At 46.4% G+C, this 17,854-nt stretch overlaps 1 protein-coding gene across 1 annotated transcript in view; it reads right to left on the bottom strand.

The window, feature by feature from the left end:
- The window catches only part of galntl6 (polypeptide N-acetylgalactosaminyltransferase like 6), a 47,973-nt gene that overhangs the window by 16,337 nt on the left and 13,782 nt on the right, over positions 1-17,854 (bottom strand). The window contains exon 3 of the mRNA XM_045212037.1: positions 3,030-3,147. Within this exon, the coding sequence (XP_045067972.1) occupies positions 3,030-3,147 (118 nt within the window). The remainder of the gene's footprint in view (positions 1-3,029; positions 3,148-17,854) is intronic.

Genomic DNA, 17,854 nt, shown 5'->3' with positions numbered 1-17,854 from the left:
CTCAGTTTGGCTGGGCGGCCAGCTCTAGGAAGAGTCTTGGTGGTTCCAAATGTCTTCCATTTAAGAATGATGGAGGCCACTGTGTTCTTGGGGACCTTCAATGCTGCAGACATTTTTTGGTACCCTTCCCCAGACCTGTGCCTTGACACAATTCCGTCTCGGAGCTCTACGGACAATTCCTTCGACCTCATGGCTTGGTTTTGCTCTGACATGCACTGTCAACTGTGGGACAAATCATGTCCAATCAATTGAATTTACCACATGTGGACTTCAATCCAGTTGTAGAAACATCTCAAGGATGATCAATGGAAACAGGATGCACCTGAGCTCAATTTCGAGTCTCATAGCAAAGGGTCTGAATACTTATGTCAATGTCATATTTCAGTCTTGTATTTGTAATACATTTGCAAGAATTTCAAAAAAAACGTTTTCGCTTTGTCATCATGGGGTATTGTGTGTAGACTGATTCATTATTATTTAAAAAAAATCAATTTTAGAATAAGGCTCTAATGTAACAAAATGTGGAAAAAGTCAAGGAGTCTGAATACTTTCCGAATGCACTGTATGTGATTGTGTCTACATCTAATCAAGTTATGAAATGATTGTTATTTTCAAATAAATCTATGTTGGGGCTTTTAGTTGTGGTCAATTTGCAGTGGAGAGCCCCTTGGAGAGCCCCTTGGATGAGTGAGGAAACTAATCAATTAAAGAGAAATTGCAGAAGTGGAGAAAGTCAAAGTTGCAGGTCCATTATGATATTCTGAGAGAGCAACTTGGAATATATAACAACGCAATTAGAAATACCAGACGGGCTCATTTTTCGAACTTGATCACTAATAATCAGAATAATTTGAGTGTGCTCTGCTCGACACCATTGACGGCGTGATAAATCCTACCCCCGCAAACCTACAGTATGTGAACTTTCCTCTACATCTAAATGTGATGAGTTTGCGGCATATTTCATAGATAAGATAGCAAACATTAGGCTGGGTATCAGTCAAGCAAGACCTGATGAGAAGCTTGATGATATGTACCCTAGCCTACCACACAAAGGCACTATGGATTTTTGTCCCCTGGTTGACACAGACATGCTCTGGAAAGTGATATCACAACTTAAGCCTTCTACCTGCCTTCTCGATCCTATCCCCACCACCTTCTTCAAAACAGTTTTTAATTGCATATCTGAAGAAGTGCAAGCATTTGTTAATCACTCCCTGTTTACAGGCACTTTCCCCACTGCACTAAAAACTGCTATGGTGAAACCCCTTCTGAAGAAAAGTAATCTAGATTCTTCAGCTCTTAGCAATTTTTGGCCAATCTCCAACCTTCCATTCTTAAGCAAAATGTTGGAGAAATTGGTTTTCAAAAGGCAAAATACATTTTTTAAGTGCCAACTGTATTTTTTAAAAATTCCAATCTGGTTTTCGTGCCCACCACAGCACAGAGACAGCCTTAGTTAAAGTGGTAAATGATCTTAGAGCCAACACAGATGCCAAACAGCTCTCTGTCCTTGTACTCTTGGATTTAAGTGCTGCATTCGACACGGTTGACCATGATGTCCTTCTGAAAAGACTGGAGATGTGGGTTGGCCTCTCCGCTCCAGTTCTAAATTGGTTTAGGACCTATTTAACCGGTCAAGAGTTTTTTTGTCACCCTTGGTGAACAAAACTCAGAGAAAATACATATCACATGTGGCGTTCCACGAGGTTCGATATTGGGTCCGGTACTGTTCATTTTATACAGTATATGTTACCCCTTGGCAGGGTTATCAGAAAGCCCAGCATTGATTTTAACTGCTACGCAGACGATACACAACTTTACATTTCTGTGTCACCAGAAGATTTGAGCTTCATAGATAAATTATTAGACTGTATTAGTGATTGAAATACTTGGATGGCTCACAACTTCCTCCAGCTAAATCAAGACAAGACCGAGGTTCTTATTGTTGGAGCCAAAGCACAGAGAGAGAAACTGGACGCACATTTTAATTCACGGGCAATAAAGATAAAACACCAGGTAAAAAACCTAGGTGTTATTTTAGATTCTGAACTCAATTTCGAATGACACATTAGGAATGTGACCAAAATAGCTTTTTAACACCCGAGGAACATTGCCAAGGTGCGGCCATTTCTCTCTCAGGCTGATACAGAGAGACTCATCCATGCTTTTATTACAAGCAGGCTTGACTACTGTAATGCTCTCCTGTCTGGTCTACCCAAGAAAGCCATTGGTCAACTGCAAAACATACAGAATGCTGCAGCACAGGTACTGACCAACACCAGACAGAGAGCACACATTACACCGGTTTTAAGGTCTCTGCACTGGCTGCATGTGAGTTTTAACATTCATTTTAATATTCGTCTATTGGTTTTTAAATCAATCCACGATTGTGCACCCCAATACATGTCAGACATGCTTTTAAGTTATGTACCCAGTAGGTCCCTCAGGTCCTCTGGCACTGGCCTTTTAACTATCCCAAAGCCTAGGACCAAGAGGCATGGAGAGGCAGTCTTTAGTTATTATGCCCCCAGCCTCTGGAATAGCCTGCCAGAGAACCTGAGGAGGGCCAAAACTGTGGACATATTTAAGATTTTAAAACACACCTTTTTAGCTTTGCTTGTCCTTAGGGTGCTTTTTAGTCATTACATTTTTATTGTTATTCTTTAGTTTTTTATCCTCTTTGTGTAGTAAATATTTCAGTTATTTTAATTGTTTTAATTATTTTTTTCCTGTCTGAAATGTGCTGTTTAAATAAAGCTTGATTTGATTTGATTAGGCCACACGACCAGCCGCTCCGACTGAAATCGGCCCGCGGCTGAATCTAGTTGCCTACCCCTGGTGTAGACTGAAAGACGAACTTAGCCCTCATGAGTAAGACTAGCAACCTTGGTCTCACAACATATTTCAGTTTCTCTACAGTGCTGTATGAACCTCTTGAAATGCTTGAATGATAAGACTTGTTCCAGTCTTGAGAACATTGGTAAGAGAAATGATTGGGAAACGCTATTATCGAAACATTTTTTGCTCACCTTGAACGATATCTCGTACTGCTCTCCGCCCCATATCTCCAAGCCAGTGTCGTAGCCACCCAGCTCCCAGAACCACTGGCGGTTGACGGCAAAGAGACCTCCGGCCATCACTGGAGACCTGTAGGAGAGACAGAGAGAGAATCCATGTCTTTAGCTTGTTGGTAAAGTTATTTTCTAAATCTTCTGATCAGCACAAAACTATGTGGTCTATGGTTCTTTTTGTGTTATAAAGTGAACATCTACTGGTAGCAGCTACAGCTGTAGGTCTCAAGAGAGATGGACAGATAGAGAAACTGTACAAGAGAAACAGTGAGAGACAAAGAAAGAATAAAAGTGTTAGTTACCATGTTCAGATTTTATTATGCTAAAATAGAGCATAACATCCATATTCCCTTGACCTGGGGAATATATAAAATATGTATTCAATGCATACATTGAACGGTGACATTTGGTGTAATTCCAAGCATCCTAAATCCAGAGAAAGTCATCTACACTAGCAGTCTTTGTGGTATCAGACAGATAAATGTGTGTGAGTAATTTTTTAACAAAAATATAAAGTAACATACCTAATCCCTTGAGCTGGGAAAAATATGAAATATGTATGGTACATATATTGAAAGGTGGCATTTGAGCATCATAATCCAGCAACAATTATATTGCAGTCTTAGTGGAAGCATACAGACAGAAATGTGGCCCTCACATGACCCGCATCTCTCTGTTGCCCCTGGATATGTAAATACACACCTTCTAAAACGCCATCATACATATATAGTAAAAACATGCATTCAGACACGCAGGCAGTCTCAAAGCCATATTGAGTCTTTACCCATAAATCCACTGGCTTGCAATAATAAAGGATGTTCCGTTCAGGCTTATCTCGGTCAAAGCGTTCATCTAATCACGACAAAGAAATACCAGTATCTCATGTTATGCCGACACTGACACTCGCGCAATCGATAAACTTCACAAAGAGCTCAAGCAGTCAAAAATCCCCATGATTGACACCTGACATGGCTATTTGCCTGACATTTCACATTTCCCACTGCAGAATCTACAGAAAGATCAAAGCAGACGAGGGATTGGTGCAAAGTAAGCAGCATCTACTCCAAGGAGAAGCAACTTCCTTCCTATCAACAACAAACTGCTGCTACTAATAGTATTCTAATCCTTTCTCCCTGCTTATGCCTATGTTCCCTCCTTCCTCATTGTACTGCCCCAAACCTGTACTCATTGTTATTTCACACTCCCTTTCAGCAGGGCTTAAGCTCTGGGAGTGGATTTTGTTGGACCCTGACTCTGGCATGTTTGAATGTTTTTCCTTGTAGTTCTTCCTCGACGCACGGTGGAGAATCAGAGTAATCCTCCGGGTAATGGGAAGAGCTCTTTTCCTGCGTTTGAGTCGTTCCTCAGTAGCGACGAGGACGACGCGCCAATCTTCTAATAAAGCGTGGGGGGATGAAATACTGTAATGTAAGGAGAGGAGGCCAAAAAAGGAAAACACCACGGCACTTTGAATTACTGCGAGAGGGAGAAAGAGCGGCGGTGTCTTGATGCGAGGCTTGGATGGATGCAGAACGGCAGTGTGGAGGATAGGTCTAGAGTTTGAGCTGGGGAGCCGTTGAACTAGGGGTGTTTTGTAACCAAAATGCTCAGAATAAACAGCACCATGATGCAAAGCCACAACACAACAGCAAGCTTGACTCATTAAATCTCTTCACACCTCCTGATTCACAGAGAAAGCATCGCATTATTTGGGCATCTTAGTCAACAAGAAAGAGCTTAAAGCCAAGAAAGTTTTGAGCAGTAAAATCCAAAATAGCAAAGGAGTTGTGGGAGGGATTTGGTGTCTTAAGGTTAGGCCTCCACAGATGGACAGTCTTTTCAATCCGAAAAACAGTTTGGTCTGACACACTGATGAGTCAATTGAACCAAATGTTCCTTGTTCCAATTTTTTTTTGTATGTCTCTATGACAACCATCATCTGCCCGTGCAAAAAAACAAGACAGAAGACAACAAGTGAGGAATTAACTTGTGTGTGGTGGTGAAGGCAGAGCCAGACGGAGGGAGCTCAGGGCCAAAATCTATTTGCTCTGCGGGTAATACCCTCCAGCCTGCTTCCCTCCAACTGAATATAGCGCTGAAATATATCAGTCCACTCAATTAAAGGAGATAATGGAGGAGCAAGCTGAAATCATTACAGATTTTATCTTCTTAGCAGCCTTGCCAACAACAACTGAAAAACACTAGAGAATATAGCTTATTTGGGAAGTTAAAGTAGTTTATTTGTCGTCGACACTTCAACTTCTGGTTAAGGTGGTTGGAATGAGGGAATAGACAACATGCAGTACTAACTCACATAATATTCTTAGCTTAAAAAACCCACAACACTAGAATATTATTTGTGAAGTTAAAGGTGTCGTGGACACTACACTTTCTGGTTGTGGTGGTTGAAATTAAATAATCGACAAGGAAAATAGACATTTGGGTGCTGAATCCAAATTGAGTGGGATGGTTTGTGTGGTGATATAGAAGGTAATGAGAGCTGGTTCTTTAGCTGTGGATTTCTTTGTGGTTAGTGGAGGCTTTACACTGTTTGATCAGGCTGGATTGCTGCTGAAAGGCTCAGAGAGAGAGAGAGAGAGAGAGAGAGAGAAAGAGAGAGAGAGAGAGAGAGAGAGAGAGAGAGAGAGAGAGAGAGAGAGAGAGAGAGAGAGAGAGAGAGAGAGAGAGAGAGAGAATTAATATCCTTCATCTAAGCCTCCAGGAGGTTTACCTAACAAGAAGGAAGGAACCAACCTGCTATGAAGGGATGATCTGATTGAAGGAGGGCAACATTCAGACGTCATACAATTTATTCAAGGTTACCCTGATAGCCAAATTCAATATTGTAGGATTAATTAATTATACGCAAAGTCAGTGTACAAACAGATAAAACTGAGGGGGGCTGAGCTGAATATGTAGCATGCACGTTCCTTCTCCCGGCCGTAACACAATCCCAATCAAAAAGTAGTCCGTGGTCAAAAGTAGGTCACTATAGGGAATAGGGTGCCATTTGGGATGCAGACCACGTAGTCAAGAAACAAGGCCTGTCAGTCAAGATGATTTTAGTCAATCAAACCTGCCAGGGACAGAGGGCTAGCTCTAAGGAGATGTGATTACTTCAGTGTGGGTTCCTCCAGGAAGGATTGTGTCTGAGTTGAAAGGAGCAGCCAAATTGGATATGATATTGTAAGACTGCAGTGTGGTGGCTGTTATCGATCCCTTAATTAGACAGGGATCTCAGAGGGAACGTGTAGATCAATGAGGCTGAGCTGAGACAGAGGAGGCTGTATGTGTGTGTTCCTGTGTGTGTGTGTGTGTCTGTGGTTGGCCAGCCAGGTGAGTAAAGCAGAGGTCACACCGCCGCAGGTTGAGGTTCTGAGTCAGTGGGGCGTGTGTGACCGGGTCAAGCTACTTCCTGTGGCTGACTGAGCCTCTCTGGCCTCCGGCCTGTGAGAACATAGGAGACTGGGAGGCCCAGCCCTGTGAATGACCTGATACCCACACCTAATCACTGTAATCAAACAGTAAGACACACACAAGCACACAAATACATAGGCCTATGTACACATACAGTACAAACACACACACAGGCACACACACACAAATGCACACTCACACTCACACACACTACAAGCCTCGGCTCACACAGCTCATTAACCTTAGGGTAATACATACCGTTCCTAGTGTTATCATACTGACACACCACTCTGACACAACACTACTCTACCCTCCAGCCAGTTGAGTCAGTACTGCACACTACACAGCAGATCACTGGTGTTCTACATTGATGTGTACATTATAGACCTTTGGGGAATAGCTTACAAACATGGCCTTAGCTGCTCTATTCATCTGAATATGTAACACATTTGTTTGTGTGACAAGGCAAACGAAATAGAGCCATGAGTGCCATTGAATTGAGAAATCTCTCTCTCTCTCTCTCTCTCTCTCTCTCTCTCTCGTGTGTATGTGTGTCTTTATATGTGTGTGGTTTCCTATGTATGGCCAATTCCTTGTGGAATTAGACTAGATCTCAACCCTGACAGACAGACAAGCTCTGGGCGTCTGAACATAGCCTCATAATTACCAGACTGATTACCGCTGATATCTGTGTAGCGAACATGCATGTAAGCTCGCAAGATCAGGCAGTTTGCTAGTCTGAACACTGACTGACTAAAAGCGAATTAAGAAGTAATTCCACTCAAAATACTAATTATCTGATGTGATTAGTTAAATGCTGTTGGAATTAGTACAACAGGCGAATAAAGCCATGTTGTTGAAACCTTTGGCCTCTCTCTCTCTCTCTCTCTCGGGAAATAAGTTTGAGGTTTTTCTTCTTCAAATATAACATAATGTCTGTCCTGGGTTAAGCAGTGTAATGTGTGAACACTCTTGTCCAGGGAGAATCGGTTGTTTATGATTGGGTGACATCACACAGACAGATGTAGAAGAATAAACACACCCACACACAGTTCACACACAGTACACACACACACACTGTACACACACAAATAGTTAGCAGGACTTTGACACCTCTCATGTATGGTTGTAATCCCCAGGTGCATCTTAACAGCACAGTAAAACAACAGAGGATTGTGTGTGTGTGTGTGTGTGTGTGTGTGTGTGTGTGTGTGTGTGTGTGTGAGGAGACAGTTTGGAAGGGCTCCCAGTCTCCCTCAGTCCAAACGATAGGGGAGCTCAGCTCCAACCTCTCTTTACTTAGGCTTGTCCAAATACAATTAATCATTCCCCTTCTCTTCTGTAGCGCAGACAGCCATAACTGTAGCTTTCAGTGGCTTAGCTTTAAAAAACCCAGGCATCGATTCGGAGGGCCTCTGTCTGTCGGCAAACACTTTGCACATCTCTGACGAGCTCAGCAACACCTCAATATGTTGACACCTATCTGTTTCTGAGCCACGCTCCCCAATTACTGCCACCTACCTGCCTGCCTGGAGATGCCAATCATTTTTAATTTACACAAGGGATGAGCTCTTAGATCCAATTATGGAAGGACCTCCACACAAATACTACATTTATGCAGCTTATAAACAATGTTCCCTCTAAACTGCGCGCGTGCGTGCTGTAGCCCAGAGACTGCCGCGCAGCTGCCATGCAGAAATATCAGCCCACAGAGAGAAGCGCGAGAGAACTTCACTCAACCTTCTACAGCAGTGGTCACCAACCGGTCGATCGCAATCGACTGGTCGATCTCCAAGGCATTCCTAGTCAATCGGCAAACATTTCTGTAAAAAACCCAACGATAAAGCCTTACGGCTAGAGTACACTAGCACGTGGTTAATTGCCGCGGGCCGCTTAGGCCGCCCAGAGTGGCTCGTTTGTGGGCGTGCTGGCAGCATATGGCAGCATATAGCAGCACGTTCGATTGTACGTCAATAATTTAGCATAGCAAGTTTGTATGAAGGTCTGGCTATTAAATGGGTAAATAGTTTAATCTATTCTCCATTTCATGAATTTATTCACAATTAAATAGTAATATGCTCTAAAACGCTCTGGTGATAAACAAACTTTGCTGCCCTGTTTACAATCATACACATGCCTGGGAGAACCTATTCAAGTAAGTAAATACATTTCGAAAATGTGGAGAAAAAAACCAATGTATTATTAGCTAACTAGCTACAGTGCAGGCTAACGTAGCTAGCGTAGCTAACTAGCTATACATACTGTATAGATAGCTAGCTAAGTGAATTAAATATCACCAGCTACCTAACATCATATTAGCTAGCTATCTTGATGTATTTATCACTGTAAAAAAACAGCCATGGAGGAGGGTAAAAGGATAGCAGCCACAACTGTCAAAGTGAGAGAGCAGGCTATTCTGGACAAGGCAGGTACTTTTGTGTAGTTCCAGTCCCTAGAAGTGAGGACGGAGATAATATTAACATAACAATCTGTTTGATTTGAGTATAATGAAGTCTGTTTCTTGTGAGGTTTTCTGTCCTCAGATACAGAGAGCTGTGAAAGCCTGTCTGCAGATGAAGAGGTCCCAATGAAGAGCAGTGGTTCTCAGTCCTGGTCCTGGGGACTCAAAGGGGTGCACATTTTTGTTTTTGCCTTAGCATTGCACAGCTGATTGAAATGATCAACTCATCATCAAGCTTCAAGCGGTATTTATGTATTCATTTGTGATGCTATCCTTGATACAATCCTGCTATTGCACATTCATCTATCTATCCAATGTTATCATGATTTGTTATAAGGGATATTATACTTTAGTAATCCACAATGACCTGGGGATGTAAAAGTCTAATAATGACATTATCTTCCATATTCCTACAGATACCTTGTAACTGGAGATTCCTTCAAAATGATTGCTTACTGTTACCGTGTAGGACACTGCAAGGTTGGGTGACCAGGGCCATCTGGGACTACCTCCTGGGGGAATTCAGGTGTGTGAACGCTACCTGTGTCCTGCATAACTTAATGAGGATGGACACGAGGACCAGGAGGGGATCTGCAGCTCGCCACCATGTGCCAGAGGAGAGGTCTGCTGCTCTGCAGAATGTTTCAAGGATGGGGGCCAACAACGCAGCACGGGAGGCAATCCGTGTGCGGGAGATCTTTACCTCCTACTTCTTCGAAGAGGGTGCTGTTCCCTGGCATCACCATAGACTACACTATACACAACCAAATGCTCTTTTAAGAGGCATCCACATTGCAATAATAGTATTCTTCCATTTACTTAGCTATGTCAACTGCAGTTTTAAAATGTCTCTCCTTTTGATTTCTACTTCTCAGGTGAGGGTGCTGTTCAGGTAAGGGTGATGTCTGTACAAAAACAAAACAGGCTCATTTAAGAGTCACCCAAATTGAAAACACTTAGAACAATTAGACACCCTATAACCCACACCTACACACTTGTGTATCAATCTGATTGATGGATTGTGTTGTGCAGTATGCAGGCTCAGGTGTATAACTGTGGCTCCTTCCACCTTCAAAGAATAGGCAAGAGGACCAACCATGGAGAATAGTAAGACACTTCATTATTTATATTTATATAACTACACTATATTGTTTGTCCTCATGTGTCTGTGCATGTTTTCAGTATAAAGTACTCTGCAGCCACTTAGTGTGGACACCAGGTGAGATCACACACACAGAGTCCTGTTGAACACTGTCTCTTTAACTACCTGATTTTCTCAATAACAGTCTCTCTCCTTCACATCAACCCTCTCCTCCCTTCTCCCTAAATCCTCTAGGTTATCAAATCAAATCAAATGTTATTGGTCACATACACATTTTTAGTAGATGTTATTGCGGGTGTAGCGAAATGCTTGTGTTCCTAGCTCCAAAAGTGCAGTAGTATCTAACAATTCACAACAATACACACAAATCTAAAAGTAAAAGAATGGAGCAATGTCGGAGTGACATTGACTAAAATACAGTAGAATAGAATACAGTATATACATATGAGATGAGTAAAGCAGTATGTAAACATTATTAAAGTGACTAGTGTTCCATTATTAAAGTGGCCAGTGATTCCATGTCTATGTATATAGGGCAGCAGCCTCTAAGGTGCAGGGTTGAGTAACCGGGTGGTAGCCGGCTAGTTATGGCTTTTTAACAGTCTGATGGCCTTGAGATAGAAGCTGTTTTTCAGTCTCTCGGTCCCAGCTTTGATGCACCTGTACTGACCTCGCCTTCTGGATGATAGCGGGGTGAACAGGCCGTGGCTCGGAAAAACTATATATTCCAGCTATGTCGGTGAACCACACACGCATCTTTACTGGCTGACACATAGAGTGCACAGCATGATCAGAGGTGAGAGGTCACTTGGTCGGGTCAACAGGAAGTATAATTAAAGTGAATTATTATTTATTGAAATACAGATAGAGATGTAGATGTCCCAGAGTTAATGATCCAAGGTCAGTTTTGCATTTCACCTCATGATTCTGATGACTGACAGTGTTATAATAAATAAAACACAAGGCTTAATCATGCTCTCTCTCTCTCCATCTGTCTCTCGTCTGCAGGTATGTTTTGATGTGAGAGAGGATGCTGTCAGGGCGTGCTGTAGGTGCAATAATGGAATCAAACGCAGGACTCAGAACGATATTCCAAAGGCTTGTATTACTGCCCAAACTAAGGCAAAAGGACAACTTTGCCCGAAGGCAAAAATACGCACGAAGGCGAAAAGTAACAGCGCACAAACAGGTGCGACAAATAGTAACTGCGCACAAACAGGTGCGAAAATACTCCAGCGTAGTGGAGAGAAGCTCAACCGAGCAATACACACAACTGACGGAAAATAATTACACACAACACTAGACAAACACAACGAGAAACTTATAGGACACTAATTACGCCAAAACAGAAACAGGTGTGGAAACAAACAGACAAAAGCAAACGAACATGAAACATAGAGCGGTGGCAGCTAGAATTCCGGAGACGACGAACGCCGAAACCTGCCCGAACAAGGGAGAGAGGCAGCCTCGGCCGAAACCGTGACAGTACCCCCCCCCTTGACGCGCGGCTCCAGACGTGCGCCGACTCCGGCCTCGGGGACGACCAGGAGGACGCGGAGCAGGGCGCGTCGGATGCCCCCGATGGAATTCCGTCAGGAGCGACGGGTCCAAAACGTCTCTCCTCGGCACCCAGCACCGCTCCTCCGGACCGTACCCCTCCCACTCCACTAGATACTGGAGACCCCCCATCCGACGTCTCGAATCCAAGATGGATCTCACGGAGTACGCCGGTGCCCCCTCGATGTCCAACGGGGGCGGAGGAGTCTCCAAGATCTCATCTTCTTGGAGTGGGCCCGCTACCACCGGCCTGAGAAGGGACACATGGAACGAGGGGTTAATACACTTATACTCCACAGGTAGCTGTAATCTATAACATACCTCGTTCAACCTTCTCAGGACTTTAAATGGCCCTACAAACCGCCGACCCAGTTTCTGACAGGGCAGGCGGAGGGGCAGGTTTCTGGTAGAGAGCCAGACTCGATCACCAGGTGCGTACACCGGTGCCTCACTGCGGTGGAGATCAGCGCTCGCCTTCTGACGTCGGAGGGCCCGCTGCAGGTGGACGTGTGCAGCGTTCCAAGTCTCCTCCGAGCGCCGCGCCCACTCATCCACCGCAGGAGCCTCGATCTGGCTCTGCTGCCAGGGTGCCAGAACCGGCTGGTAACCTAACACACATTGAAATGGAGTTAGGTTTGTGGAGGAATGGCGTAGGGAATTCTGGGCCATCTCGGCCCAGGGAACGTACCTTGACCACTCCTCCGGCCGGTCCCGGCAGTATGTTCTGAGAAACCTACCCACATCCTGGTTTACGCGCTCCACCTGCCCATTACTCTCCGGGTGGTAACCCGAGGTGAGGCTTACCGAGACCCCCAACCGCTCCATAAACGCTCTCCAGACTCTGGAGGTGAATTGGGGACCCCGATCAGCCACAATGTCCTCGGGTACCCCGTAGTGCCGGAACACATGGGTAAACAGTGCCTCGGCAGTTTGTAGGGCAGTAGGAAGACCCGGCATGGGGAGCAAACGACAGGCCTTAGAGAACCGGTCCACAACGACCAGGATGGTAGTATTCCCTTGGGAGAGGGGAAGGTCTGTTATAAAGTCCACTGAGAGGTGGGACCATGGTCGTTGTGGAACGGGCAGGGGTAGCAACTTACCCCTAGGTAGATGTCTAGGCGCCTTACACTGGGCGCACACCGAGCAGGAGGAAACATAAACCCTCACATCCCTTGCCAACGTGGGCCACCAGTACTTGGCAGTAAGACAGTGCACTGTCCGGCCGATACCCGGATGTCCAGAGGAGGGTGACGTGTGAGCCCAATAGATCAATCGATCCCGAACCTCGAGCGGAACGTACTTCCGACCCTCCGGGCACTGTGGTGGACTAGGGTCGGTGCGTAACGCCCGCTCGAGTTCAGAATCGACCTCCCACACTACCGGTGCCACCAGACACGACTCAGGCAGTATGGGAGTGGGCTCCACGGACCTCTCCTCCGTGTCATACCGCCGAGACAGCGCATCTGCCTTGCCATTCTGTGACCCAGGGATGTACGTGATCTTAAAAGTAAACCTGGTCAAGAACATACTCCATCTTGCCTGGCGAGGGTTCAGCCTCCTCGCCGCCCGGATGTACTCCAGGTTACGGTGGTCCGTCAAAATGAGGAAAGGGTGTTGAGCCCCCTCAAGCCAGTGCCTCCACACCTTTAGAGCCTGTACCACGGCTAACAGCTCCCTGTCCCCTACGTCATAGTTCCGCTCCGCCGGACTGAGCTTCTTGGAATAAAAAGCACAGGGGCGGAGTTTAGGTGGCGCGCCAGACCGTTGTGACAGCACGGCTCCTAAACCGGCCTCCGACGCGTCCACCTCTACCTGGAACGGCAAAGAGGGATCCGGATGCGCCAGCACCGGGGCCGAGGTAAACAGGTCCTTCAGCCTCCCAAACGCCCTGTCCGCCTCGGCCGACCACTGCAGACGCACCGGACCCCCCTTCAACAGAGACGTGATGGGAGCTGCCACCTGTCCAAAACCCCGGATAAACCTCCTGTAGTAATTTGCAAACCCCAAAAACTGCTGCACCTCCTTCACAGTAGTTGGTGTTTGCCAATTACGCACGGCCGACACCCGGTCTACCTCCATCTTCACCCCTGACGCAGACAACTGATAACCCAAAAAGGAGACCGACTCCTGGAAAAACAGACACTTCTCTGCCTTCACATACAGGTCGTGCTCCACCAGCCTCCGCAACACTCTACGCACCAGGGCCACATGCTCGACACGGGTAGGCGAGTACACGAGAATGTCATCAATGTACACCACCACTCCCTGCCCCTGCATGTCCCTGAAGATCTCATCCACGAATGATTGGAAAACTGACGGAGCGTTCATCAACCCGTATGGCATGACCAGATACTCGTAATGGCCCGAGGTGGTACTAAAGGCTGTTTTCCATTCATCACCCTCCCTGATGCGCACCAAGTTGTACGCGCTCCTGATATCTAATTTCGTGAAGAAACGCGCCCCATGCAACGACTCAGTCATGGTCGCAATCAGCGGGAGTGGATAACTATACTTCACCGTAATCTGATTGAGACCACGGTAATCGATGCACGGGCGCAAACCACCATCCTTTTTCTTCACAAAAAAGAAACTCGAGGACGCAGGGGAAGTGGAAGGCCGTATGTATCCTTGTCTCAGAGATTCGTCTATGTAAATCTCCATAGCTTTCTTCTCCTCCTGAGACAGAGGATACACATGGCTCCGTGGGAGCGCAGCTCCTGCCTGGAGGTCTATCGCACAATCCCCCTGCCTATGGGGTGGCAACCGCGTCGCCCTCGCCTTACTAAACGCAATAGCCAAATCCCCATACTCAGGTGGAACGTGCAATGCGGGCACCTGGTTTGGACTCTCCACCGAGGTAGCCCCTCTACGGAAACGCCCAAACATCTACCCACACACTGAGCAGACCACTCCATCAGAGCCCTCTCCTGCCACGAAATAGCTGGGTTATGGGTACTCAACCAGGGCATGCCCAGCACCACCGGATACGCAGGAGAGTCAATCAGGAACAGCTGAATCATCTCCTGATGATCCCCCCTGCGCACACATCCTAAGTGGCGCCGTGACTTCCTGATCAAGCCCGTACCCAACGGACGACTATCTAGGGCATGAACGGGGAAAGGAACATCAACAGGAATAAGGGGAATCCCTAACGCTAAACAAAACTTTTTATCAATAAAATTCCCAGCCGCGCCTGAATCTACCAGCGCCTTATGCTGGGAATGAGGTGCTACCTGTGGAAAACTGACAGGTATACAAAAATGGGCAACAGTGAGCTCTGGGTGAGTGGGGCGCCTACTCACCTGGAGGGAATCCCCAGTGCGGGACCTGTCGTCATCTCCCCCAGGAGGCCATCCCCAGCACCTAGCCGCGGTGTGTCCTCCCCGACCACAGTTGGTGCAGTGGATGGACCCCCTAGCCTGCCGACTCCTCCTCTCTCTAGCGCCAGCGCCCCCGAGCTCCATAGGACACGGCTCGGAGGCGCTGGAGGGTGAAATGGACGGACCCTCCGCAGGACGTCCCGCGGGTAGCCAGCAGGTTATCCAGCCTGATGGACATGTCGACCAGCTGGTCGAAAGAGAGGCTGGTGTCCCTACAAGCTAGCTCCCGACGGACGTCCTCTCATAGGCTACATCTGTATAGATCGATGAGGGCCCGATCATTCCACCCTGCATCTGCCGCTAGAGTACGGAATTCGAGAGCGAATTCCTGGGCACTCCTCCTCCCCCTGCCGGAGGAAGACCAGACGCTCCCCGCCGCTTTCCCCTCCGGGGATGGTCAAATACCGCCCTGAAGCGGCGGGAGAACTCGTCGTAGGTAATCGTCGTGGCGTCGATCTTCCTCCACTCCGCGTTGGCCCACTCCAACGCTTTTCCCGGCCAGGCAGGAGATCAGGCGGACACGCTCTCATGCCCCGAAGGTGCCGGGTGCACTGTGGCCAGGTATAGCTCCACCTGGAGTAGGAATCCCTGACACCCAGCCGCGGTTCCGTCGTAGGCCCTCGGGAGAGATAGTCGGACTCCTCGAGGTTCCGGCGCTGGAATGGGCGGGCTGGCCGATGGTGCTGGCAGGGAGGGAGGCGGTGGAGGCGTACCCCAGCCTCGGATGGTGGAAATCACCTCCTGCAGGGCGGTCCCCATCTGCTGGATCTGATCTCGTTGGTCCCGAACCTGGGCCTCCAGTCTCGTCTGGGCTGCTTCGGCCCCTGCTGATTCCATTGGTGGTGTGTAATTATGTCAGGGCGTGCTGTAGGTGCAATAGTGGAATCAAACGCAGGACTCAGAACGATATTCCAAAGGCTTGTATTACTGCCCAAACTAAGGCAAAGGACAACTTTGCCCGAAGGCAAAAATACGCACGAAGGCGAAAAGTAACAGCGCACAAACAGGTGCGACAAATAGTAACTGCGCACAAACAGGTGCGAAAATACTCCAGCGTAGTGGAGAGAAGCTCAACCGAGCAATACACACAACTGACGGAAAATAATTACACACAACACTAGACAAACACAACGAGAAACTTATAGGACACTAATTACGCCAAAACAGAAACAGGTGTGGAAACAAACAGACAAAAGCAAACGAACATGAAACATAGAGCGGTGGCAGCTAGAATTCCGGAGACGACGAACGCCGAAACCTGCCCGAACAAGGGAGAGAGGCAGCCTCGGCCGAAACCGTGACAGATGCCAACCCCGAGTCCCGTCATCGCCATCTCACCCGCTCTAACGGTAACCTTTGGGCCAACTGGGGGCCCAAGGCTGTTAGGAGAAACCGCTAGAGACACTATTATGTAATTGTGATGAACTGAGAGAATATTAGGGTAGCACTGTAATTCATTAATCATATGCTGCCTTCCCTGCTCCTCTGTTCTTACCTCTTTCCCTTTCTGTCTTTTACACCAGATGTGCATTGAAGTACAAATTGAACTTGTATTTATAATATCATATTACAATTATAATATTTATAACGCATGTTTTATGTATTTATGAACTTCTTTCAATAAAGCGTTTCACATTGTCTACTGGTTGAAATGAAGTCTCTCATTTGATGAAATACTACACCTATCCTGTGTCCTTAGATCAACGCAGATGAAGGGAGTTAGATATTGAGATGAACCGGTTTTAGGGTATTTACATGATGCATAGGAAGTGTAGCGTACTGTTTTTTAAATTCTGTTTCTGTATATATGAATGACAAATCAGCCTTTAACAGGACTGGTAAACACTGTTGAAGTGTATCATTGTAATACATACATGCATACACAGCATCATTCAAAGATTGGAGTTTGATACTCCTGGTGTTGGATATGACTGAAAAATAATGTCTCACAGACATTCATACCTGAACCGCACATTTATTTGCCCAGCGCCGTCCAGGGTAGGGGAGGGAATGGCCGGCAGGGATGTAGTTCAGTTGGTAGAGCATGGCGTTTGCAAAACCAGGGTTGTGGGTTCGATTCCCACGGGGGCCAGTATGAAAAAAATAATTACAAAATAATGTATGCACTCACTAACTGTAAGTCGCTCTGGATAAGAGCGTCTGCTAAATGACTAAAATGTAAATGTAAATGTAATGTACAGGCTACAATGTGGGGATCTCATGCTTGGTAATAACTACATGTATATAGGACTTGCACACTAAAGTTATATTATATTCTACTCAATCCATAGGTTTCATTAATGCCATTCAGACTGTTTTGAAGTCGATACAACAGGCTATGATAGCTGAGGTTCATAGCTAGGCTCTGAACTAATATTTATACCAAACATTTTACAGATCATACACAGATCGGCTACATAGCTAGCTACACATCCATAGGCATACAGGTATTTTTATCCTCCACTACACAATAAGCAAGAAAATAGTTAGCTAGCTACGTTACTTCAGCTGCATTGCATGGAAAATATCAGCAAGGCAAGCTGTCACGACTTCCGCTGAGGCTGCCTCCCCTCCTTGTTCGGGCAGGCTTCGGCGTTCGTCGTCACCGGCTTACTAGCCACTGCCACTCCATATATCATCATTCCATTTGTCTTGTCTTGTCAATTACACACACCTGGTTCATATCCCCTCATTAGTCCGTGTATAAGTGTTCCCTCTGCCCCCTTGTCCTTGTGGGTGACTTGAGTGTAGCTCGGTGGAGCTACTCGTACCTTGTATTGCCGGGGTAGATTATTCCCCTGTGCCTGTATTTTGTTGGAGCTACTCGTACCTTGTATTGCCGGGGTAGATTATTTCCCTGTGCCTG

Source organism: Coregonus clupeaformis, chromosome 40, assembly GCF_020615455.1.
Source record: "Coregonus clupeaformis isolate EN_2021a chromosome 40, ASM2061545v1, whole genome shotgun sequence".
Classification (NCBI taxonomy): domain Eukaryota; kingdom Metazoa; phylum Chordata; class Actinopteri; order Salmoniformes; family Salmonidae; genus Coregonus; species Coregonus clupeaformis.
The sequence above is the reverse complement of the archived record's forward strand: the minus strand, read 5'-3'. Positions and strand labels throughout refer to the sequence as shown.